General features: G+C 36.7%; 4 protein-coding genes and 1 long non-coding RNA gene across 6 annotated transcripts in view; 2 read left to right on the top strand and 3 right to left on the bottom strand.

Moving 5' to 3' along the window:
• Nucleotides 1–409: 409 nt before the first annotated feature.
• Nucleotides 410–8358, bottom strand: amt (aminomethyltransferase). The gene is made up of 10 exons (XM_051117608.1): nt 8224–8358; nt 6607–6805; nt 4452–4619; nt 4180–4260; nt 3950–4081; nt 3620–3698; nt 3310–3455; nt 1625–1805; nt 1397–1552; nt 410–1317 (listed from the first exon to the last, which is right to left on the bottom strand). Exons 2-10 carry the CDS (start codon nt 6715–6717, stop codon nt 1139–1141), a joined length of 1233 nt encoding a protein of 410 aa, XP_050973565.1. The 5' UTR covers nt 6718–6805; nt 8224–8358; the 3' UTR covers nt 410–1138.
• Nucleotides 8359–9877: 1519 nt separating this feature from the next.
• si:dkey-20d21.12 (uncharacterized protein LOC556245 homolog) lies at nt 9878–10643 on the top strand. The gene is made up of 3 exons (XM_051117614.1): nt 9878–10010; nt 10096–10308; nt 10456–10643. Exons 1-3 carry the CDS (start codon nt 9878–9880, stop codon nt 10584–10586), a joined length of 477 nt encoding a protein of 158 aa, XP_050973571.1. The 3' UTR covers nt 10587–10643.
• A 774-nt stretch (nt 10644–11417) lies between these two features.
• hyal3 (hyaluronidase 3) lies at nt 11418–21879 on the bottom strand. 2 transcript variants are annotated; one of them, XM_051117607.1, is made up of 4 exons: nt 21522–21879; nt 14425–15362; nt 12162–12251; nt 11418–11748 (listed from the first exon to the last, which is right to left on the bottom strand). In XM_051117607.1, exons 2-4 carry the CDS (start codon nt 15358–15360, stop codon nt 11488–11490), a joined length of 1287 nt encoding a protein of 428 aa, XP_050973564.1. In that variant the 5' UTR covers nt 15361–15362; nt 21522–21879; the 3' UTR covers nt 11418–11487. The 2 variants fall into 2 exon arrangements, with proteins under 2 accessions (XP_050973564.1, XP_050973563.1); XM_051117606.1 differs by lacking the exon at nt 21522–21879 and adding an exon at nt 20690–21509.
• The window catches only part of LOC127169930 (cAMP-dependent protein kinase type II-alpha regulatory subunit), a 31408-nt gene continuing 25523 nt past the window's right edge, over nt 17828–23712 (bottom strand). Inside the window, exon 3 of the mRNA XM_051117610.1 lies at nt 17828–18844. Within this exon, the coding sequence (XP_050973567.1) occupies nt 18168–18844 (677 nt within the window). The 3' untranslated portion in view covers nt 17828–18167. The remainder of the gene's footprint in view (nt 18845–23712) is intronic.
• Nucleotides 22235–23712, top strand: part of LOC127169933 (uncharacterized) — a 33188-nt gene continuing 31710 nt past the window's right edge. Inside the window, exon 1 of the long non-coding RNA XR_007828292.1 lies at nt 22235–22377. This is a non-coding gene — a long non-coding RNA (uncharacterized LOC127169933). The remainder of the gene's footprint in view (nt 22378–23712) is intronic.

Raw genomic sequence — 23712 nt, forward strand, 5'->3', positions numbered from 1 at the left:
GTTCGCTGTATGATTCTGACGGAGGGCCTTTGCGAGTGACGTAAAATTGAGAACTACAATTCCCACAACGATCAGCTTTTCAGAAATGTTTGGATTGCACTGTTTGCAAAAAAAAAGTTAAGAGCCTTATAAACTTTTCTGTATGAAAACAATAAGGACGCTAAACAAAAGTGACAGTATATCGTGACTTTTATGGTTTTATGTTGATAGTAAGTCTCACTGAGTGAGACGGTGGTACACGTGGCTGTCAGGTTTACCAACACAGGTCATAAAACCCATTCACTCTTTAACAAGTTAATAATTCACAAAAACAATGCTTTTTAACTGTTTATTAACTAAACTACTATTACTATCATAAAACGTGACACGCAAACCGTAACGCTTATTAACAATAGCCAAACTCACTCACTTAAGTTAAAGACTTTATTTAAAATCACAACCCACAGTACAAACACGAACCATACCAAATTGTTGATATTGGGGAACAACCAATCAAGTAAAAGTTATATAAAATTTTATAGAATAAATTTCATTTAATCATCCCAAAAGGAAACAAAATGGAAATGATCTTTCAAACAGAAAGACGTCACAGTGATGTGGTCTAAAGTTCATGACATTAATAATACTACAGCATGACAACATACTCTACTAAAAATTAGGCACTTTTCTAATACAGTTAATCTCATTTAGATTACCTTTGTTAATTATTTGTACAACAGTACACTGGCATAAAAACGAACCAGATGTGTGACGTTAAAGGAATTTTAGTCAGTAGTCTTAAAACAGATGTCACCTTCCCACACAAACTAGCATTTAAGTGCTCTATGTTAAACACACACACACAGAAAGAAACAGCAAGTGTTTTTTTCCCACATCCTAAAGTTCCATTTCCAAAATGTTGTGCAATTATTACAGAATGTCCTGGAATGTAATTTAAATGGAAGTAGATTTTGTTTAAAGTTTGCATTTGTGTTTGTATTAGGGAATGCTTAATGTTGACGTGTGTCTTAGGCTTTACATAATCTCTAATGTTGGTCTCCATTCCAGTGGCAATGAAGTGGCCTCCACTGCTAAATACTACCAGACAGATCTACGACAGACCCTCTCGTAAACACAGACGGTTTAATGACTACTACTTCTACTGGCCCATGTAGTACTTGGTGGGCACAAATGGCATCTTGCTGACCACTGCTGGCACTGCTTTCTTCCTTACTTCCACCTGGATTGATGTGCCCACTTTACTGAGACCAGCTTCCACATAGCCCATGGCAACATTTTGTTTGAGGCAGGGGGAGGGGCATCCACTAGTGACCTCACCTAAAATAAAAAGGGGGGTCAGAATTTGGAATGACATGAAGGTGAATAAACGCTCATTCAACACAAATACATTTGTTACCTATAACCCTGCCGTCAGATGACAGGATGGGAGTGTGTTGTCTGACAGGTGGTCCAGTGGAGAGCAGTCCTACTCTCTTTCTCTGAGTCTTTGCCTTTATTTGTGAAACAATGATGTCAGCACCGGGGAAATCCCGTGTTTGTCGACGGCGCTTACCTTCACGCACACAAAAATTTGTCAGCATTCAATATACATGCATGGAAAGAGACAATAAAAGTCATGACGCACCTATAGTCCAAACAAGGCTTGCTTCCACGGGTGTGGTGGTCTCATCAATGTCGTTGCCGTAGAGACAAAGTCCCGCCTCCAGCCTGAGACTGTCTCTGGCACCGAGACCAGCGAGTTTCACCTCACTATCAGCTAACAACTTTTCAGTCAGTGAGACAACGTCTTTACTTGGTACTGAGATCTGTATAAATCGGATGTAAATACAAGAAACACAAACTTTACAGACATGCCAAGACAAACAATCAAACAAACCCCTAAAAGGAAGTGAAAAGAAAGTGTTTAAAACGAGCTAGTTTAGTTAATTTCATTATTAGATTATAGACTCATCCGTATGAGGTGTGTGCCACTAATGAGACAAAAAAGGTTTGGAGTTTCTAATATTTGTCATTTTTTTAAAAAGAAGTCTCTTATGCTCACCAAGCATTTAATTGATCAAAACAGTAAAAACAGTAATATTGTGAGATATTATTACAGTATTTATTCCTGTGGTGCCAAAGCTGAATTTTCAGCAGTCATTACTCCAGTCTTCAGTGTCACATGATCCTTCAGAAATCATTCTAATATTCCGATTGAGGCTCAAGAAACATTTACTTTTATTATCAATTTTGAAAACTGTTAAGATGCTTAATATTTTTGTGGAAACATTTATTTGAAATGGAAATCTTTTATAAGGTCTTTGCTGTCACTTTTGACCAATTGAGTGCATCCTTGTGAAAGGAGAAATTCACTTCCAGAACAAAAATTTACAGATAATTTACTGACCCCCTTGTCATCCAAGATGTTCGTGTCTTTCTTTCTTCAGTCAATAAGAAATTATGTTTCTTGAGAAAAAAAAAAAAAAAAAAAAAAAAATCAGGAATTATCTCCATATAATGGACTTCAATGGTGCCCCCAAGTTTGAACTTCCAAAATGCAGATTAAATGCAGCTTCAAATGGCTCTAAATGATCCCAGCTGAGAAAGAAGGGTCTTATCTAGCAAAACGATTGGTCATTTTCAAAACAAATTAACAATTTATATACTTTTTAACCTCAAACACTCGTCTAAGTTTGCATGAACATTTCTGGTTCAATGCGGTCAATACAGTTAGGGTATGTCAAAAAACTCCCTTCTCGTTTTCTTCCCCAACTTCAAAATTGTCCTACATGGCTGCAGAAGTACCAACCCAGTGTTTACAAAGTGAACATACAAAGATCTTCAAATGCCCTTTACAAAAAACATGGTAAAACAGTTTTTCGACATACCCTAACTATATTGACCCGGATTACACAGACTACGCATGCGCATCAGACAAGACAAGACGAGCATTTGAGGTTAAAAAGTATATAAATTGTCAGTTTGTTTAGAAAATGACCCTTCTTCCTCGGCTGGGATCGTTTAGAGCCATTTGAAGCTGCATTTAAACTGCATTTTGGAAGTTTGAACTTGGGGGCACCACTGAAGTCCACTATATAGAGAAAATACCTGAAATGTTTTCCTCAAGAAACATAATTTCTTATTAACTCAAGAAAGAAAGACATAAACATATTGGATGACAAGGTGGTGAGTAAATTATCTGTAAATTTTTGTTCTGGAAGTGGACTTCTCCTTTGAATGAAAGTATTTTTTATTTAAAAACCTCAAACTTTTGAACAACAGCAAAAAATTTCAGTATAGTCAGGATATCGTCAGATGGATATCACACACCTCAACTCCATCCTCCCCTGTATATCCACAGCGTGTGACCCTGCAGCCCTGGATGCCAAAAACTGGGGTTAAAACACTGGTCATAAAGGTCAACTTCCTGAGGTCATCACCCACACCTTTCTGCAGAACCTGTGCCATTGATGGGCCTGCATACACATGAATAACAACACAATCAATGCCAATATTGAATGCCTCAAATATGTACATAATGCGTTTAAATTACACGCACACTCACCAATGTATTCTAAAAATATATAGCAGCAATGTGGGCAGTACTACCATGCAAGTATACCACTGACCCATGACTTACCCTGCAGCGCAATGAGACTTTCTTCCATGAACTCCAAATCTACATCATGACCTGCAGCTTTAAACTCCTGCAGTCTGGCCTACAAACAAACACATGTGTAATCATATAAATATATACAGATAAATATTATAAACAGACTGACTGCATTAAGGAATTAGATTCTCAGGCAATACAACTGGAATGAATGACGCCACCTTGTGGTGAAATGGAGGTTAATATAATCTTTGCATCATCCAAATTACATTTTCACAGTCATCATGCAAAACTATTTGAATGCCATGATCAACCAATCAGAATCAAGTAAATTAATATATTTAAAATGTTACTGGCCTGCATATGAGCAGAGTCTTTGTCTGCACAGCCAGCATTGGAGACAACATACAGGTAACCCTGATCTGTCTTGGTCACAATCAGATCATCCATGATTCCTCCTTTAGTGTTTGTGAAGAGAGAGAGAGTGCCCTAGGAAAAAAAAAAAAAAAAAAAAAATTATTTATGGATGACTAATGCATTTTTTTTAACTTAAGTTGACAGTTGTTAAAATTTCGTGCATGTCTTACCTGATTGTCTTTTAGTTCAGCGATGTCTCCAACAATCAGAGACTCGATGAACTTCACTCTGTCTTTACCATACACTTTAGTCTATGAGGAGAAAACAGAAGATATTCATTAGACACACGACCATCTCAAAACAATGAATAGTCAATATTTTACGTCAAATGTAGCACTTTAGGCTTATTGTTTACTTCTTTAAATTTTTAAAACATGTATTGAATCAGAACAATCCATATGAATTGGTTTACATACAGTACATTACATGTCTACACACTGACCTGCAACATGTGACTGACGTCGAAGATGGAGCAGTGCTGGCGTGTGTGCATGTGTGAGTTAATGTGACTGTCTTTGTACTGCACAGGCATACTCCATCCCGCAAACTCCACCATCTTACCACCCTGAGCCCTGTGGAACTCGTATAGCGGGGTCTTCTTGAGGGCCACCTAGACACAGAGAAATATCAATGCAAATAAAACCTGTTGGATAAAGTTAAAGGATTAGTTCACTCCAGAATTAAAATTTCCTGATAATTTACTCACCCCCATGTCATCTAAGATGTTCATGTCTTTCTTCAGTTGAAAAGAAATTAAGTTTTCTGAGGAAAACATTCCAAGATTTTTCTCCATATAGTGGACTTCAATGGGGATCAGCGGGTTGAAGGCCCAAACTGCAGTTTCAATGCAGCTTCAAAGGATTCTACACAATCCCAGCTGAGGAATAAGGGTCTTACCTAGTGAAACAATCGATCATCTTCTTAAAAAAAAAAAAAATTAATAATAAAAATGTATATACTTTTTAACCACATATGCTCATCTTGCACTAGCTCTGCATCCATGATTTCACTTATGTAATCACGTTGGAAAGGTCACACGTGACGTAGGTGGACGCACTGACCCAGTGTTTACAAAGCAAACATGCAAAGAAAGTCAAACGCCCTTTACAAAAAAAGGAAAAACAAGGATGTCGGATGATTGGATGAGCTTTTTACCCTACCGGAGTACACAGATGTAACGTGTGAGGTCGAGCTAGTGCAAGATGAGCATTTGTGGTTAAAAAGTACATGAATTTTAAATTATTTTTTAGAAAATAACTAATCATTTTGCTAGATATGACCCTTATTCCTCAACTGGAATCATGTAGAACCCTTTGAAGCTGCATTGAAACTGCAGTTTGGGCCTTCAACCCGTTGATGCCCATTGAAGTCCACTATAAGGGAAAAAATCCTGGAATGTTTTCTTTAAAAAAACCTTAATTCCTTTTCGACTGAAGAAAGAAAGACATAAACATCTTGATGACATGGGGGTGAGTAAATTATCAGGAAATTTTAATAATCTATAAAATACAACTAATAATATAGTTAATAGTAACAACAACACAGCAAAGTATAAATTTGTTTTTTAAAAGCCTTCATTTTTATGGTATCTTATATATTGTTTAGCATCATTGTTGGTTTTATGATTAGATTCCACAATAAATAAGATCCTGTGTGTGTTATTAAATCAGCTTGGCCACTGTGACCTTCAAGAGTTGGCTCCTACCTATGAGTCCGCCCACTTTTACCTCACATTAGGCCACATTAGCTATTTACAGTTTACGAAACCAGTCCAAAGTCGACTAAGCAGTCTGAATGAGAAACTAGAACATTATCTGATCCACTGAGAGAGAGAGTGTGTGTGTTTGAAGCTTTATCTTTATTACATTACATTTCACATACTCGGACTGGTGTGTTTAGAAATTCAAGAAAATTTGGTGACTTTCAGTTATTCAGTCTAATTATTTGATCACTATTGACATTATTATGCATGTAGTTTGCATACAGTCATATTGAGAGATTACATGGAATGCCAAGTCTTAATTTTAATCTAAAATACACAATTTCGCAGATTCATGTTTCAGGTTAAAAATGCTCATGGACAAACAAGAAACTCTTAATATGCGCGACTCGAGTGTTGTCTGCGTTTGATGACGTTACAGGGTGTTCCCAATGAACAAATTTTGCAAGGTGAAGTGAACTTTTACAAATAGTGTGAAGGGAGCAGTGAACACTGCGTAGGGAACCTACGAATCGGACCGCAGCTTATGTGTTTTAGTGATTCACACTGTCAAAGCCGCGAGGACTCTGTACAGATGGACGCTCTCGTGCTCCTAATTAGCGCAGCAGCTCGAGCGGACATCACAGCAGATGCCCGTGTTTCTCGTGCATGAACGACCCCCTGATGAGCCATAACAGACCACTAAAACTGCATTAGATTTAAAATCATCTCAATGCATTATACTAAGCTGCACCAAGTGCACTCTTTCACTTCACGAACTCTGCAGGAAATAATCTTTAGTCTTTTATCACGGTTTTGTAAAGACTCAGGTTTATTTGAAGTTGTTTAACGTTTGCATATCTTATGATGTTTTTCATGATCCCAGCTCCGTGCATACCTCTGTGGAAGCTTGCCTATCCTGCCGCCCCGTTGCCCCCAGACCGACAGTCCGCGTGGTTTCCCTTGAAAGTCGGTTACAGAGTCTGTTTGCAAAAGCCCGAGCAAGCATGTTGTCTTTCGTTCAGTTTCACACCAAGTTGTTCAAAAGCCTGTCAGCTCGGTTGGACTCCACTCTCACTCTCGTAATTATGCTTTCACTGCAAAACAAGGAGCGTAAATTCAGGGAATCCTGGGAAATGTAGTTGGAATTCCTCACGTACACGTGTGGTTGAGCCATTCCACACAGCCACTTAAATTAATCTTCCGATAAACGTGGGCGCATAAAACATTTTTCATATATTCACGAGGAATATAAATCTTTTAGTACTTTCGAGGAACAAATACTTGGGTAAAAATTATTTCCCAGTTACGCATTTCCCTGGTGAAAAAACCAGCATATGCTGGTAGGTATGTTTTGATGCTGGTTTAAGCTGGTTCTTTGCTGGGTTATGCTGGTCCTTGACCAGCAACATGACCAGCTAAGCCTAAGGACCAGCATAAACCAGCTAAGCACCAGCTTAAATCAGAATGAAAACATACCTAACCAGCATATGCTGTTTTTTTCACCAGGGCTGGCAAAGGCTTTTATCCAAAGTGGCTTATTCACAATACATTTTGAGATTTTATTGGTTTTTGAATTTACATGAACTGATAAAAATGTGGAACAAATGATACTAGAGTTATTTTGGGTGTTTTTGGTGAAAATATGAACCTTTTACAAACAGAAAAAAATCTAAACAATTGTTTAGGGTTTGGAGTCAGTAAGAAATATTACTTAAGCACCAAATCAATGATTTCTGAAGGATCATTAGTGACACTGAAGACTAGAGTAATGGCTGCTGAAAAAAATAATATTATTATTTTTAAAGTATTAGTTTTTATTTTTATTAGTTTTTAGATGTGTTTACAGGAGACCTTTTAATTTATCTTCCAATGCTTGACCCCTGTATTAAATAGCACTAATAACTAACTAAAAAGTATATATTTTTCATATATGTATATATGTATATATATATATATATATATATATATATATATATAAAGAGTTCAGATGCAAAACCAGCTAGCCTTCTCGGTCACGACAAAACTCATAATGTGAATCTTTGAATCGTTAATTAATCATTTTCTACATTAAGTCAGTAACTACACTAATTTATTTATCATGAACATACAGTAACACTTTTTCGAAGTGATTCGTCATAAGAGTCATTTATTCGAGAATCGGACTAGGTCGCACTGTGCCCAATGGTTTTGATTTATTAAAAGGAACCGACTCATAAGAGTCATTCGTTCGGGAATCGATGTAACACATGATCAAAAGAAGCTCTTTTGGTTCCTAATGCTAGCTAGTCTACAAAACCATTTCGTTTAATTTGTAAGAAAAAGTACAATTTTTATGCCCTAGATTTTTAATTACTTAATATTTTATTAAGACAAGTTAAGTAATTGATATAAAAACACATTCCTACTATTAAGCTACATTTTAAGCCATTTTCTTCCAATATCAAAGTTGTAATGCCTCTCTCAAAATATTCACAAAGTCAGCATGGAACTGAATGATTGTTTGGCCTCAAACCTATAAATAACCGTTCTTCTGGTCCATGAGGCAGCAGCTATTTTGGGTCTGGGGATTTTGAGCTGTGTTTAGGGGTTGAGGTGCCAGGCGGACGAGACGAACACAGACCGTTTCAGACCGTAAGAGAAGACCATTCAAACCACAGCGGACTCTCTGCATTTTCTTAAGTGTTTGTCAACAACTCAACGACCAGCAGACGTCTATTAGTGTTTGATGAAAACAGTCCGAGGGTAAGTCTACACGCACATAGGCGTCAGTTTACCACTAAGAAATTAGCAATTTTGAATTAGTGTGTTATTGGGCCATCAAACAGTTCATATGAGATCACCTGCTACTGATTTTAGTTAAGTCTAATCAGCCAAAATTCATCTGAGACTAGTCTCATTGTTTCTGTTTTTTAATGGGACGAGATTTATGATGCATTAAGTGCACTGTTTACTCTTAGATATATACAGGGCTGAAAATAGTTTCTTGTAGTATTGTGAGCAGTATAAGAACAAATATTCATGTTTATTCAATATCAAACACTGAACATTTAACATTACTGATGCTTCCACACTTAAACTGGTTTTCAGTCATGCATCAAAGTTGGCAAAATGTTAATATAGCTAAATATAGCTGTTCAAATGCAACAGCAATATTTATGTTACGCCTTTGCCCTTAAGTTTCCAGTCATTAAGAGATGGGAATAGAGGGTTTGCACTTATCACAATTTGGTTAGTTACCCAGATGCCTAGCTATCCTAGCAATACTCGGATGTAAACAATAGCATAGATTGCAGGTCACTGTACTACTGAATATGTTGTTCTGTTAATTTATGCTGTCTAAACCATTGAAAAAACATGTGGAAGCTGCTAAATCATATAGAGGACTTTGTAACAATATTTTGACTAACTAAATTTAATAGGTGGTAAATACATGTACGAGCGATATTAATTAAGTTATTAGTCTAATATTTCACATACCTGCTCGGAAATTCTAAGAACAAACACGAATGTTGTCAAGATTCTTGCCCTGGAAATCCTGGTTCAGTTTGGCCAACCACAAACGCCTTTTGTTCCTCAGACAGATTTTTTACACTCTTCTCCTTTATTTGTTATAACTTTTGGCAGTATGTAGTACTCCAAATGTTTTTCCCAATCTGACCGATTAGTACAGCTCAAAACATGTCAATAATTGACCATTTTTAGCAGCAATAATCAGCAAAATATGCAAGTTTTGTTCAGTTTAGTGGCATTGTTTCACCAATATATCTGATTGATGATGTGTCGTGAAAACATTATAGCTATTCAAGTCTTATGCTCTTTTTTTTTTGTTAGGAAGAATATTTCACTCAGTCATTCATTCACCCTCCTGTTATCTAAAAACCGACTTCCTTTCTTAATCAAAACGCTAAATGTGAAAATCTAAAGACTGTTTTCCTTGCTCCATCCCATGGAATTAGAGTTACTGTATGACTTACAGTCTGTTTCTAACATGAAGTTATCATATGAAAAGTGAGACTAGTGCAAAATTTTTTCTTATGTAGCCTATTCCATGAAAGACAGAGAGCTATGCAGGTTAAAAACAACATGAGGAGGAGTAAACATTGATTTCTGAATATCTTTGAATCAGATTTGCCTTCTCTGTCTGTTTATCAGTGGTTGGAGTGATCATGAAGTCCACTCCTTCTCCTCCTCCTCCAGCGTTTGTTCGTGTCAGCGAGCGAGACCTGACAGAGATTGAGCTCCATTCCGTCGACTCCATCAATGACCTGCACCGCACACACACCGAACAGCACAGCAAAGGTATTTCATCATGTCAGAGAGTGCACGTATGACTTTAAAATCCTTATTGCTTTCTATAGAGCTCAAACCCACCTCTCACTGGCAGGTGTTCAGCCACCCCGTCCACCGCCTCCTTCCTCCAACGGAAACCTTCCGACGCAAGATCGAATTGTTGTCTATCAAACAGGTCAACCAGTGAGAAGGCCCTGTGTGAGCAGACTGAATGACATATGCACTTCCACTAGGCGGCACTATTTTTTATCATGTGCAGCCATTATTGCGTTCCTCCTTATTCTCATTCTTATCTTCAGTTTTTTAGGTGAGGAAATCTATTTGTTAAAGCTGAAATTATGAAATTAATGTTTTAAAGCTAAACTGAACATATTGATTCCAGAACATTTGTTTGACGGAATGTTGAATTGTTGTTTTATGAAATAACATGTGTTTTCTGTTACCAATTCTCCAGTCCAGCAGAGCAATGCTCTCCACACACTTTTGGAGATGGTGAAACAGAAACAGGAAACAGCTGAAGAAATCTCCCAATTCTTACAAGAGCTGCAAAAGCTGCACATTAACCTCACAGAGCAGCGACCATAACAGCAAATCATTCAACACAAACCCACACTGTGACAACACTGAGAGAAGAGCACCGATTACTTCACATCAACATGTGTGATTTTTGTCTTAAAGACTTCTATTACTTAAGTGGAATCCATTATCTTGCTTAAAAACATTCACTGAGCCTGCTGATTTTTGTGTGGTGTAATTGGACAATAATGACTTTTCACCAGTATTGTTTTGTACACTCATATGGTCACACACTAGCTGGCAACTTGCTATATTAGTTTCACTACAGCAAATGATAATACAAAACAACACTAAGAAATATGGAAAGAATGTGAATACTCATATCTGTTATATTTTAATTCATTGTTATCACTCCAACAAACATTAAATTGTGATATAAAACATGCTTGATCAAGGATGTTTTGAATGAGCAAGAACATTCACTATTGTGAGTGAATGCAGAATGACTGTAAATAATTATTTAGACCATAATACTCTGTTTAATAAGACAAAAAAATTTAAAGCAAGAAAAAAAATGTAAATGTTCTTACATTTTGTGGGGTTCTGGTTTTATTGTAAAAAATTATTCCAAATTTAAATGTCTTTGTAATGTTTTGTCAAAAAAAAAAAAAAAGCTAAATAGCTCTTTAGGCATTGTTTTAGTAAACTCAGATTCAAATCTGACTGTCTCTTCTGATATTTAACACCTACTTTTCACCATCCTCATCCATTTTCATGATACTCACGCTCTACTTTTTTTAAAATATGGAATATTCTTTTCACCGCAAGGGTACGTTACAGAAATAAAATGGGTTGCAAACAGAGTTTCACAATGACTTTAAGATGCAATTGCTTTTGTTATTGGATGAATCAAAATCACTATAATTTATTGCGTGGTTTTATAATAGTAGGAGAAATAGCACATCTGTTCTTAGGAATTTCTTTGTTCACAGTGTTCTCCGCTCCATCCTTCATAACAGATGCACTTGAACTTTGACCTCATGTCACTGAGAGGAAGAGCTTCATGGGTATTATGTAGAGGGATCATGTAACCTGAGTGAGGGTCCCGTCGAGCGCAGCGTCCCTCGGCGTTACACATTTTCTTACTGCAGTTCATCACACCAGCCTGCAGGGCGGTGATATACTCTCCTAATACTGAGCTGATGTAATCACGCAAGAGAGCGCACTGCTCCTGGAGAAAGACATAAACATGTTATGTAACAGCTGCAGCAATGTGTGTAATATAGAACATTATGCATTTTCAGTATGAACTTATAGATAGCATTAGGTTATCACACAAAGGTAAATAAAGACTATCCACCACTTGTAAATTTTATGGGTGTGGCTTCAGGTCTCATCTGCATCCAGCTATATTTAGCAATACAAAAACAGCTCGGTTTGCTGCTTGATACTGCAAATTGGTGTCTTATTTTTTGATGTATTATCTTAATTATAAACACATTGGTTTGTAGTGCAAGCAGTTTTACAGTTTACTGCACGTGATTCTTCTTATAATTTCCCTATAGCGACTAATAAACCGAACGTCTCACCCATAGGCTTACTTCTGCCTTGAAGAATAAGGTGGATGAAGGTAGGCCTACTCACCTTGGACTTGGCAAAACTCAGCTCGCCCCATAACACAACTCCAGCGGCCCCTAAAGCAGCACTCTCACCTAGTGTGTGCTCCAAATCCATCTGAAAAGATACACATATACAGTTTTACAGAACAATGTAGTTTTTAAACTCAAGATCAGAATCTGATGTTATCGTAAACTAAAATTAAAACATTTTTGTTAATTGAAAAGAAGCTAAAATAAAATCAAATATAAATATTAGATGAAAATTATCAACTAAATAAAAAATAGAAATCTTGCCCTGGTAACGAAGTGATATATGTTTACACTTAAGTACTAAAATGACTAAAAAACACTTTTATTCATTAAAACTGAGCTGAAATAAAACTATAAATATCAGATGAAAACTTAAACAAAAATTAGAAATGACATCTTGATGACTAACTCAAATTTAAGTTGAAATATTAAAATAACTTAAACTAAAATAAAAATGAATTAAAACTTTTTATTTTGGAATGAAAATGACAAAAATCGCATAACAAAATGACAACAAATTCAACTAAAAAATAAAAGCTAATTCAAAATATTAATAAAAACTATAATAGTATATAAATAACACTAACATAACACTGTTCGGAACTAGAGATTCACTGTTATTATATTCTGTCCATTATTTGATAACTGATAATTATTTTAATGTTATAGCTGATGACCAGAATTAAAATGGTCTGATATTAAAATTCTAATATATTGGCTTTAAACAAAAATTAATGAATTAATTAAATATTTGGTTTAAATAAAAATTAATGCTTTAAATACTAAAGTTGAACATTATAATGTAGTTCCACAGTATGAAACATTTTGAAATTTGCTAAAAAAAAAAAAAAAAAAAAAAAAAAAAAAAAATCGCATTTAACAGTGATATTTTAATAAACATTAAACAATACTTTATTACTATTAAACTATATTTTTAAAAATACTGTATTGAGGTTAGTTACCTCTAAAGTAACAAAAACTTTCTATCTAGTATGCACAGCAGCACTGTGCGCCAGCCAGGGTTAGAAATTAACGAGGGCTTGTGGCAAAAATGACACTAAAATGCACAAAAATGCCCCATAGATTTAAGACAAAGAGGCAAAAACTGCCCATGCACAATTAAACAATGTATTACGGCTGTCGCAATTTAAATTAAATGTGAAAATGAATGAAAAGTGTCAGTTCACGGAATTACTTGCAATTTTGTGCAGCGTTCGGCCTTATAACCAATCAAACGTGTTTTCGTTGAATTTAGGAATGCATAAGCCAATTAGAGGTGCTCAGATTAGGCAAGAGCTGAAAGTCGGAATCGTGATAAGTGCACACGCTCGCAATACAGTGCAGATCTGATGTAAATAAAGGGCTAATTTCGTAGCTCCAGTGATTATAACCGGAGTTTTTGCTTAACTTGCGCTAGACTAGACTAACAACATGGACTGACAATCAGGGTTGCCAGGTTTTCACAACAAAACTCATTTCCCTCATTAGAAATCGCTTTCTGGGGGATAAAATATGCGTTTTTGTTGGGGTTCCCCTGTTAAATTCGCATTTCAGGGGCTAAATATAATGTCGTTGGGTTCAATTCAACCCGCGGACATCAAAAACAACCCGCGGGATGAGTGTTAAAGTTGCCCAATTCCGCGGGAAAACCGCAGGCTTGGCAACACTAACCGACATTTTTTTGTGTAAAGCTAGAATGTGATGTGCTCATAATGCAGACACAAAACAAAAACGTTTTTATATTGTTTTCTATATGGATATTAATAATCATTATTAGAATATAAAGAGTAATAATGAACAATAATATTTTTTTTGTAAATTTTTTTTTTTGTCTATTGTTATTAAAAACCATTAAAAATATTGATTGATAAAATTGCCTTCGTGAATGTTAAAAAAAGAAATCCCCCTGGAAATCAACTCCAGGTGGCAAACTTAATCGAAAAATTTGCCCCTTAATCGAAAAGTTAATTTCTGACCATGCTGTACGCTTATAATGCATTGACTAAGAATTTGCATACTTGCATTGAGCATGATTCTGAGCTAAAGGAGAACCATCTGCTTAAAGATGAGGATGAAGTGAGTCACCTATGGCTGTACTGGGCACAAGCTCAGAACTAAACCTGTCCTCTTTCAATATCTATTCTGGGTGGAGGTGAAGAGCCCACTAATGCATGATAAGACTGCAGCTCGGAATAAACACAATGTAGAAAACACCATGTGGAAATTGTCAAGGTGTTCTTGTGTAGGTAAATCAGTACCTGATTTAGAAACTCCAATGTGTGTGTGAACGCCACTCTGGCGTAGGGAAAAACAGGAAGTGCCTCGGTGCCAGGTGAATGCTGGGATGCCACTCGGAGGGCTTCAAGTACACGGTGTCTCACCATGAGTTGAGCGTGTGGGTGCCCGGCCAGCTTACGCCACAAATAAATGCTGGGATACAAGGCGGTGGATTGTTTCCATAGAAATCCCAATCTATCATTGAGAATCTCTGTTCCATTGTGGCACTGCCCCGTGTATCCGCTCTGTCCTTGGCCATGATTGTTATAGCAACTGGGAAAACCATAAAACCCCCATAATCCCTCTGGGCAGAGGTGAACACCAAGACGCAGAGTCTCTTGCATAAACACTCTTGCAGCTAATTCAAACTCCTTTTTCGCCTCAGATTTCACTTCCTCCTCTGACATTTCTGGATGTTTCAACCTAACCAGCTGTTTAGAAAATTTCCGATATACAATTCTTTTCCCGAAGTTCCACATCCATACAGGCTGCCATGCTTCCCAATCTAGCACAGCTAATCCACTGAATGTCTTTCTCAACACTTCATTGATCTGCGCCTCGGCCAGTGAGAGATGAGCAATCAGGTATCCTTCTTGAGGCAGCCCTCCATTGACCTTTGAGCCCTGACGGTTGATGTAAGGATAAAGGCCCAGACGACGCTGATAAAATATACTCATATTCTGACCCTGAAACCTCTGCTGTGAGTTATGTATGATGTTGAACTGGCGCAGCGGCAGGGAGACTCTGTATCGACGCTGACACCGAGCTGTAGGTACATTCCAGATCACCGAAAAGCCACGCCTCCCGATGACAGACTCCACCCCCTCAACCATATTCTGATCAGAGTTGCTGGGAGACAAAATGACTAACAGAGCTAAGGTGAGGATGGAATGGGGAATAGAGGATCTCAGAAGCATGCCTATGAAATACACACACAAATTAGTGTCATTTACATCTGATAAGAAAGACCAGCAAATAATCTAGAAAAAATGTGGAAAGTTTTTAGTTCAAGAAAGGACCATAGGCTAACCACAATGTGAATTTCCTATTATTATGTCTATACTGATTGTTAGTTAGTTGAGTTATCTGCATTGCAAGTATATTTAATCTAAAACTGGTTATCTATAACTGGTGGCCTGATCACCATATCAGAGCAAATCTGTAATGAATCATGGTAAAGCAAGGACATCAGTACGTTTTGGATATTTGTTTGTGTGTAACTGATGCCTTATTCACTGTGGTGGACCTTTAATCAAGGGTATTAAGACTTGTATAGCTTAATATAATGTAAATAATATCTCTAATGTCTGAAATATGTAGTAGAAAACCCATGAAAAATGTACCTTATTTAAAAAAAAATACACATTGTTTTATACATATTTGGAGTACGGGAGGCGTCATTACTTCGATGATGTGAAATGCTGCACTCTGAGAGCTACTGGCCCTACCTGTTGCTATTTTTACCGCAACACAACTCTGAAAATAAAAATACTGACACGATGCTGCATTTTGCAGCATTTGGTTGTAATTTTTTAGTTGAAGGGCAACAAGAGAAGCGATGTAAGTCTTCACTGCTACAACAGGTAGCAACCATTTCATATCATTAAAATAACGGTGCCTGCCATAGTCTGAAATATGTGGGGGTTTTTCTTTTTTTTTAAATAATGCAAATCGTTCATGGGCTTTCTACAACCCGTTCTCACGGCAATTTGTACATATTTTAAAAGGTGGCTAATTTGTACGAATTCGTATGAACGACAACCCCAACCCCGCCCCAAAACTACCCCTCACAGAAAAGTCATGATACCCTTGATGTCCCCTTTAAAAAATCATTTGTGACACTGCTGAGCCATTATATATATATTTGATATATTGATAATAATAAAAAATCTTTCTTAAGCAGCAAACCAGCATATTAGACTGATTTTTGAAGGATCACATCACACAAAGACTGGAATAATGGCTGCTGAAAATGAAACTATAAACTTTAAACTATATTAAAATAGAAAACAGTTGTTATAATTTGGAATAATATTTCAAATTGAATTCTGCTTTCCCCCCCCATAAACATTAAAAGTTTTGAACAGTGTTGTAAAATTTAACATACAGTTGAAGTCAAATTTTGAACATACACCTTGTAGAATCTGTAGTTATTCTACTAAAATAAGAGGGATCATACAAAATGGATGTTATTATTTTTTTTTATTTAGTACTGACCTGGAAAAGATATAGTCCACAAAAGAAAATAGAAGTGGAATTTATACAAATGACTCTGTTCAAAAGTTTACATACCCATGATTCTTAGTACTTTGTTGTTACCAGAATGATCCACAGCTGTGTTTATTTAGTTTAGTGATAGTTGTACGAGTCCCTTGTTTGTCCTGAACAATTAAACTGCCTGCTGTTCTTCAGAAATACCCTTCAGGTCCCACAAATTCTTTGGGTTTTTAGCATTTTTGTATATTTTAAGTCTTTCCAATTGTGTGACTGTAGGATTTTGAGATCTATCTTTTCACACTGAGGACAGCTGAGGATCTCATATGCAACTATTACAGGTTACATATTTACATATTTTTCAAACACTCACTGATGCTGCAGAAGGAAAAAATCATGCATTAAGAGCCAGGGGTGTAAACTTTTGAACAGAATGAAGATTTTGTTCTACATTCTTCTTATTTTGCCAAAATATCTTTTTTTTAATTTAGTACTGTCCTTCAGAAGCTCCAGAAGATACTTACATGTTTCCCAGAAGACAAAATAAGTTAAATTTACCCTGATCTTCAAATTCAAAAGTTATCACACGACTTTCAACGCTGACTAATCAGAGCACCTCTGATTGGCGTGTTTTCAGTGTTGACTAATCTAAGCGCCTCTGATTCGCTTACGCATTCCTAAATTCAACAAAAACACGTTTGATTGGTTATAAGGCCAAACGCTGCACAAATTTGCAAGTAACCTCAAAATCATATACTGTAGTTATTGTTGGAAAGGGGTTAAATACACAAAAATGCTGAAAAAGGATTTTTCTGAAGAACAGTGGGCACTTTAACTGTTCAGGACAAACAAGTGACTCATGAACAACTATCACTAAACACAAATTCAGTTGTGGATCATTCAGGTAACATCACAATATGAAGAATCAAGCGTACGTAAATTTTTGCATGGGGTCATTTTTAAAAATGCAACTACTATTTTGTATTGTGGACTATATGTAAACATATTTTATGCAAAATATTTTATTCAGGTTAGTACTAAATAAAAAATAACATACATTTTGTATGATGCCTCTTATTTTGGTAAAACAATTAACATTTTATTGATTCTGCAAGGTGTGTGTAAACTTTTGACTTCAACTGTAAAATCTAAAAGTCCCTGAAAACAATATGCTTAAACTACCCATTCTCTCATCGTGATCCTATGAAATGACAAGCACAACACTTCAATAGATACACTTTTTATTTTGATAAAACCCATTAAAAGCAGCATATAATCTCAGAAGTGACACTTGTTTTGGAGTGGTGCGATAAAAGATATCTTTCGATGATTTTTAAAAAATAAAAACTAAATAAATAGCAGTTAACACACCAAGTAAACTTTGGTATTAAGGCACATTTAGATTGTCACAGTATATGAGTCAGTTCAGGTTGACGAGATCCTTCTTGTCCTGTAAACACTGTTTGTGTGTCCCTGAATAATTACAGACTGATAAAATGTAGCATGAGTCTCAGATGTCCTTGTGCATCCAGAAGATGGGCAGTCCTCTGTTGTCGGTGTATGACGTTTGCTCCAAAGTCTGATTAACTAGAGCCAAGGATGACGGAGGGCCAGATGGAGGAGGTGGAGGAGCTGGAATAGGGGGAGGAGGAGGTGGACAGGAGAGTGGAGGAGGAGGTGGTGGCGGAGGAGGAGGTGGTAAAATGGAAGGTAAACATGATACGAGATTGTTAACCTTAACATTCCTCCCTTCCTCTTCATTCTCTGCGCTTCTACATAACTTGTGCAGCACCTCCATTGGCATGAACGAGGCCAGCGTCCCGACACTTTGCACGGGCTTGGACAGCACGAACCCCAGATGGGCGTAGAAGTGTTGCTTATCATGGGTGGTAAGGCACAATCGGGTGCAGCCCCGTCCTTTGGCATACCGTTCAACCCCCTCCATCAGGATACGGCCGTAACCCTTCCCTCGTAATGTGCTGCACACCACAACCGACTCCACAAACAGACTACGGCTCCCGAGAACGCGGGACAAGCGGGCGTGGCCTATCAGCTTCTCGTCCTGACTCCGCCTCTCTCCAATCAGCAGCAGGAGGCACACCGGATAGCTATAACTCGACTGACGTAGTGAATGAATTCGCGCCCCCATGCTTCGCTGCCATTGGGTATTGAGTAATTCCGCACATACTTCCACAAGGTCCCAGCGCTCGTGAAGAGGTTCGATTCGAACAAATGCGCAGTTGATTTCGCCATCACACCTGCACACACGCCAAGGGGTCAACAGGAGCCAGTAAGTGTCGTATTTGGTATCCACCTTTTTCTTCCCGTAAGAGTGGACGCTTTATGGGTTTGGCATCTGCATTTTAGCTTTACAAAACAGCTCTTTTTGCGGCTTGACATTTCAAATTGGTGTCTTACCATATTATTTTTATGTATTATCTTAATTATGAGCACACTGGTTTGTAGAGCAAACAATTTTACAGTTTACTGCACGTTGTTATTCTTCTCATTATTATTTTCTTGTAGCGGATAATGAACCGGAAGTCTTGCCCATAGGCTTACTTCCGCATTAAAGAAAGGTGGATAGTTCTTTATTTACTCAGCATCATGTTCCAAATCGGTATGACTTTTTTCTTTTGTGGATCAAATAATAAAACGTTGTTTTGGACCTCATTGATTTTACGTTCATTGTACATTGTACATTTTTCAAATGATCTTCTTTTATATTTCACAGAACTTTATACAGGTTTGGAACAACATGAGAGTGAATAAATCATGACAGAATTTTCCTTTTAAATGATTTTACTCCAATGGAAATGAAACATTTCCTTGCTGCAACATCTGTTAGTTGTTTTCAACACTCTGCAGTTTGCCTGTGAAAATGACCTCACTCCCACGTCATTTTCACAGGCGAAAGCTAGATTAATAAAAATGTAGACTGACATTGTAAGTTATTCACACCACTGAAGCAACAAACACAAGCAAAAACAATGACAGCTCTATTTTTTAGTTTTTCTCCTTATAGCTCATATAATCGGTCTTAATATAACAATCTTTTTAATCTGCTGAAGTTAAAATAGCAGAGGAAGCTGTGGTGTGAATGTGCAATTGCTGTTATACCACATGGACTTCATGCTACTGTGCAATGCAGTTTAAAAAAGAATATGTCGGAAGACATATTATTACTCACCCTCATGTCTTTCCAGATCCGCAAGACCTGCGCTCATCTTCGGAACATAAATTAAAATACTTTTGATGACATCTGAGAGCACTCTAAATCACTGAGTAAAGTTGCTATTTTAGTTTTTTTGTGCAGCAAAAAGTATTCTCTTAGCTTCATAAAATTATGGTTGAACCACTGACGTCACACAAACTATTTTGTCGATGTTCTTGGTACCATTCTGGACCTTGAACATGGTAGGACCCTTGCTGTCTGGAGGGTCAGAGAGCTCTTGGATTTCATCAAAAATATCTTCATTTGTGTTCTTAAGACGAATGTAGGTCTTACGGGTTTGGAACGACATGAGGGTGAGTAATTAACGACAGAATTTTTATTTTTAAGTCTAACAGTCAGTAGTTTTCTTCAGTGCACCTATAAATACAATGGTCAGTATGCTATTATAATATGACTGCAAATTAAATGCACAGAAAATTGCTAAAACAAACTTTCATTTTACACAAAACTTTACATTTCATTTTGCATAGATTAGTACACAAAGGCAAGCAATGGTAGTTGACCAAGTTGACAAAGTTATTAATGGTAGTTATTTTAATTATGAACAGATCCACACATATAAAAATAATATGCATTCTTCCACTTCTCTAGCTTGCTTTCTAATAGTTTTCTAATAAAACCCCAGAACTTGTTGCCTTCCTCTTTCGTAAGTTGTTCAAGCTAAACGCGTAAGTGTAAAATGTAAATATAGCTAACCTGCAAACCTAGATTCAGTGTTTTGCCATTAAAAACATTAATAAACTAAACTGTAAATACTAAAAATCGTGCAAAATTGCAAATAAAATAACCAGCCTCACCTGCAGCGCTCAAGAGAGACAGAACTGCCAGTTAATGTTTCAAAATGATGTCTCAAGAAACTGAGGGTTAAAATCAGGAAACAGGACTTTTAAGTGTCCTCCTTCTCTGCTCTATTTAACACTGGCCTGGGGTCAGTTTAGACCATTCTATTGTATTAATTACTGTTAATATGGTGTGGAGAGGCTGGTTCTAGATCAGCAATAAAAGGAAACCGCTTTCACGACTTCACCAAGTGTGAAATGCTGATGGGAAGGGTGTGGGTTTTTGAGAAGGTTGCGTTATACATGTCTGCAGGCCCTAATATAGAGAGACACATTATAGCCATTCAAAACAGTGTCATTAAACTTGTTCATGAAATAATTGGTATTCATGGCCACTTATGCTGTTTTACTTTCAGATAAATTAAGTTCTGAAACTAAGCTGAACCTTGTGATGCTTTGGTTTCATTCAGACTGATCGTGATGCACAACCAGAAAGAAACACATTTTCACACATTTTTAAGTGAAGCTCAAACGTTTGAGTCATTCATTCGCTAAGACCACGACACTCTCTAACGGGTACTAAATAGCTTCGTTCAACATTTTTAAGTATAGCAATAGCTTAAGAACTATCATATCGTGTTAATAAAACGAATTACTAAAGGTTTGTTCCTTTAAAACAGTGTTGACAGCATGCCGCAAACCTCAACAGCACCACAACACGACAGACCGTGACAAGTCAACAGATAAACGAACAAACAAAGGAACCGGTTACGATTCCTGTTCAAATGATTGTGAGAGACACATGCATTTTATTTAAGATTTAGTATGAGTTCTTATCTGTGATACCTACATGCTGATAACTTAATCGCTGTCGCAGCAGCTGTCGTTTGAATCTCCCTCTTCTTCTAGTGAAGCAGATGGAACAGCTCGAGTTGATTTACTGCCACCTACTGGGGAAGTTCAGCTCTTATACTATAGTACATAATCTTGTACATTCTGGAAGTACTGTAAACCTGCTATGATCCGCTGCCTGAATAACAGTGGTTACTGCACTGTTACTACATATTTCACACTTTAGATATACATTTTAAACATATAATACTTTTGTGACATATTTTCAGAGTTTAAGATTAAATTACGTATTACGCGGACATTAAAAACAGGAGAAAAAAGCTCCCTGAATATTTGCCTTCCGTGTTGTCTTAAGGGTATGACGTCATATCGAACGCATTTAAAGGAGAAGTCCACTTCCAGAACAACAATTTACAAATAATTTACTCACCCCCTTGTCATCCACGATGTTCATGTCTTTCTTTATCCGTCGTAAAGAAATTATGTTTTTGTAAGGGAAACATTTCAGCATTTTCCCCATATAATGGACTGCTATGGTGCCCCAATTTTGAACTTACAAAATGCAGTTTAAATGCGGCTTCAAACGATCCCAGCCAAGGAAGAAGGGTCTTATCTAGTAAAACGATCGGTTATTTTCATAAAAAAATACAATTTAAATACTAGTCATGCGTTGCAGTCCTTAAACTCTGTGTACTCTGGCTTAAGACAGTTAGGGTATGTTGAAAAATTCCAATCGTATTTTCTCCCTCAACTTCAAAAATCATTTCAAAATCATCCTACATCACTGCAGAAGTTCAGACCCAGTCTTTGCAAGGTGAACATGCAAAAAAGATCAAACACGCTTAACAAAAAAGGTAAAAAAAAAAAAAAAAAAAAATAGGATGATTTTGAAGTTGAGGGAGAACATGAGATGGGAGTTTTTCGACATACCCTAACTGTCAGAATTAGCTTTATTCGCCAGGTGTGCGCAAACACACGAGGAATTTGTGTTTTTTATTTTAAGGTGCTCCTGGTACATACATGCATGTATACATATCTGACATGAGAACAGAGAAAACATTTAAATAAAATAAGTTTAAAATAAATAATAATGTGTATGAATCTGGAACAGAAGATTTATGTACAGATTTGTGCATTATTTACTTTATATACAGCTGTATAAATAAGAGATGTGTGTATTTACATAATAATACTACAGAAAGAGACAATAAAAAAAATACAGAATGAATTGTAGAACATAGGTAATGATTCATGTTTTAGCTGTTTAAGCTGGAGATGGCATTTGGGAAAAAAATGTTTTTACGCCTAGATGTTCTAGTGCTCAGGGATCTGTAGTGTCTGTAACTGTCATGAACAGAAACAAAAACAGTCCAGGCAGAGTAAGACAAGACGAACGTTTGGCATTAAAAAGTATATAAACTGTATTATTTTTATTAAAATAACCGATCGTTACGCTAGATAAGACCCTCTGGGATCGTTTACAACCGCACTTGGGATCGTTTGAAGCCGCATTTAAACTGCATTTTGGAAGTTCAAAATCGGGGCACCATATCAGTCCATTATATGGAGAAAAATGCTGAAATGTTTTCCTTAAAAAACATAATTTCTTTACGACTGAAGAAAGAAAGACATGAACATCGTGGATGACAAAGGGGTGATACATTGTTGTTCTGGAAGTGGAGTTCTTCTTTAAAAGACGCTGCGCGGAGTCGTAAATGACTGGTGTGGTGTAGTGTGTTGTGTGGTGGGGGGTGTGACGCGGTGATTGACAAAAGAAGGGCGGGTGGTATGATTCTCACTAGGCAAATAAGTTTGAATGGTTTATAGCATCCCCACCCGACCTCGCCCTTCACATGTAATACTTGTTAATCACTGTTAACACCTGCTATAAACATGATAAAACAACCTTATGACAGAAATCAAACACATATTTAAAGAACATAAAATGTCGTGATATTGTAAAACAGTTAAATGGTTTACAAAATGCTGTGCATTAAATGCCTTTTGATGACAGTAAACTAAGTAAAGCTCAAACTGAATTATTGTGTTGGTGTCTTGATTTAAACACTTAAGACTGGTGGTATGAGATTGAAATACAGTAAGACATGACGTAACATTCCAAGACTTACATAAGCTAACAATTAAAAACATTACACACAATGAAATAGGCTAACAAATAAATCTTCCTC

The sequence above is a fragment of the Labeo rohita genome, chromosome 8 (genome assembly GCF_022985175.1).
Source record: "Labeo rohita strain BAU-BD-2019 chromosome 8, IGBB_LRoh.1.0, whole genome shotgun sequence".
Lineage (NCBI taxonomy): Eukaryota > Metazoa > Chordata > Actinopteri > Cypriniformes > Cyprinidae > Labeo > Labeo rohita.

Bases quoted from the DNA above. Each gene is read 5' to 3' on its own strand.
- amt (XM_051117608.1), bottom strand. From the start codon at position 6,717: ATGCTTGCTCGGGCTTTTGCAAACAGACTCTGTAACCGACTTTCAAGG. The intron at 4,620-6,606 runs GTATGCACGGAG...CTCTGTGTCTAG, and splicing joins ATAGGCAAGCTTCCACAGAG to GTGGCCCTCAAGAAGACCCC. The intron at 1,553-1,624 runs GTGCGTCATGAC...GTGTGCGTGAAG, and splicing joins AAGCCTTGTTTGGACTATAG to GTAAGCGCCGTCGACAAACA.
- si:dkey-20d21.12 (XM_051117614.1), top strand. From the start codon at position 9,878: ATGAAGTCCACTCCTTCTCCTCCTCCTCCAGCGTTTGTTCGTGTCAGC. The intron at 10,011-10,095 runs GTATTTCATCAT...TCTCACTGGCAG, and splicing joins CACCGAACAGCACAGCAAAG to GTGTTCAGCCACCCCGTCCA. The intron at 10,309-10,455 runs GTGAGGAAATCT...CCAATTCTCCAG, and splicing joins TCTTATCTTCAGTTTTTTAG to TCCAGCAGAGCAATGCTCTC.
- hyal3 (XM_051117607.1), bottom strand. From the start codon at position 15,360: ATGCTTCTGAGATCCTCTATTCCCCATTCCATCCTCACCTTAGCTCTG. The intron at 12,252-14,424 runs GTACTGATTTAC...GTATCTTTTCAG, and splicing joins CATTGGAGTTTCTAAATCAG to ATGGATTTGGAGCACACACT. The intron at 11,749-12,161 runs GTGAGTAGGCCT...GTCTTTCTCCAG, and splicing joins TGAGTTTTGCCAAGTCCAAG to GAGCAGTGCGCTCTCTTGCG.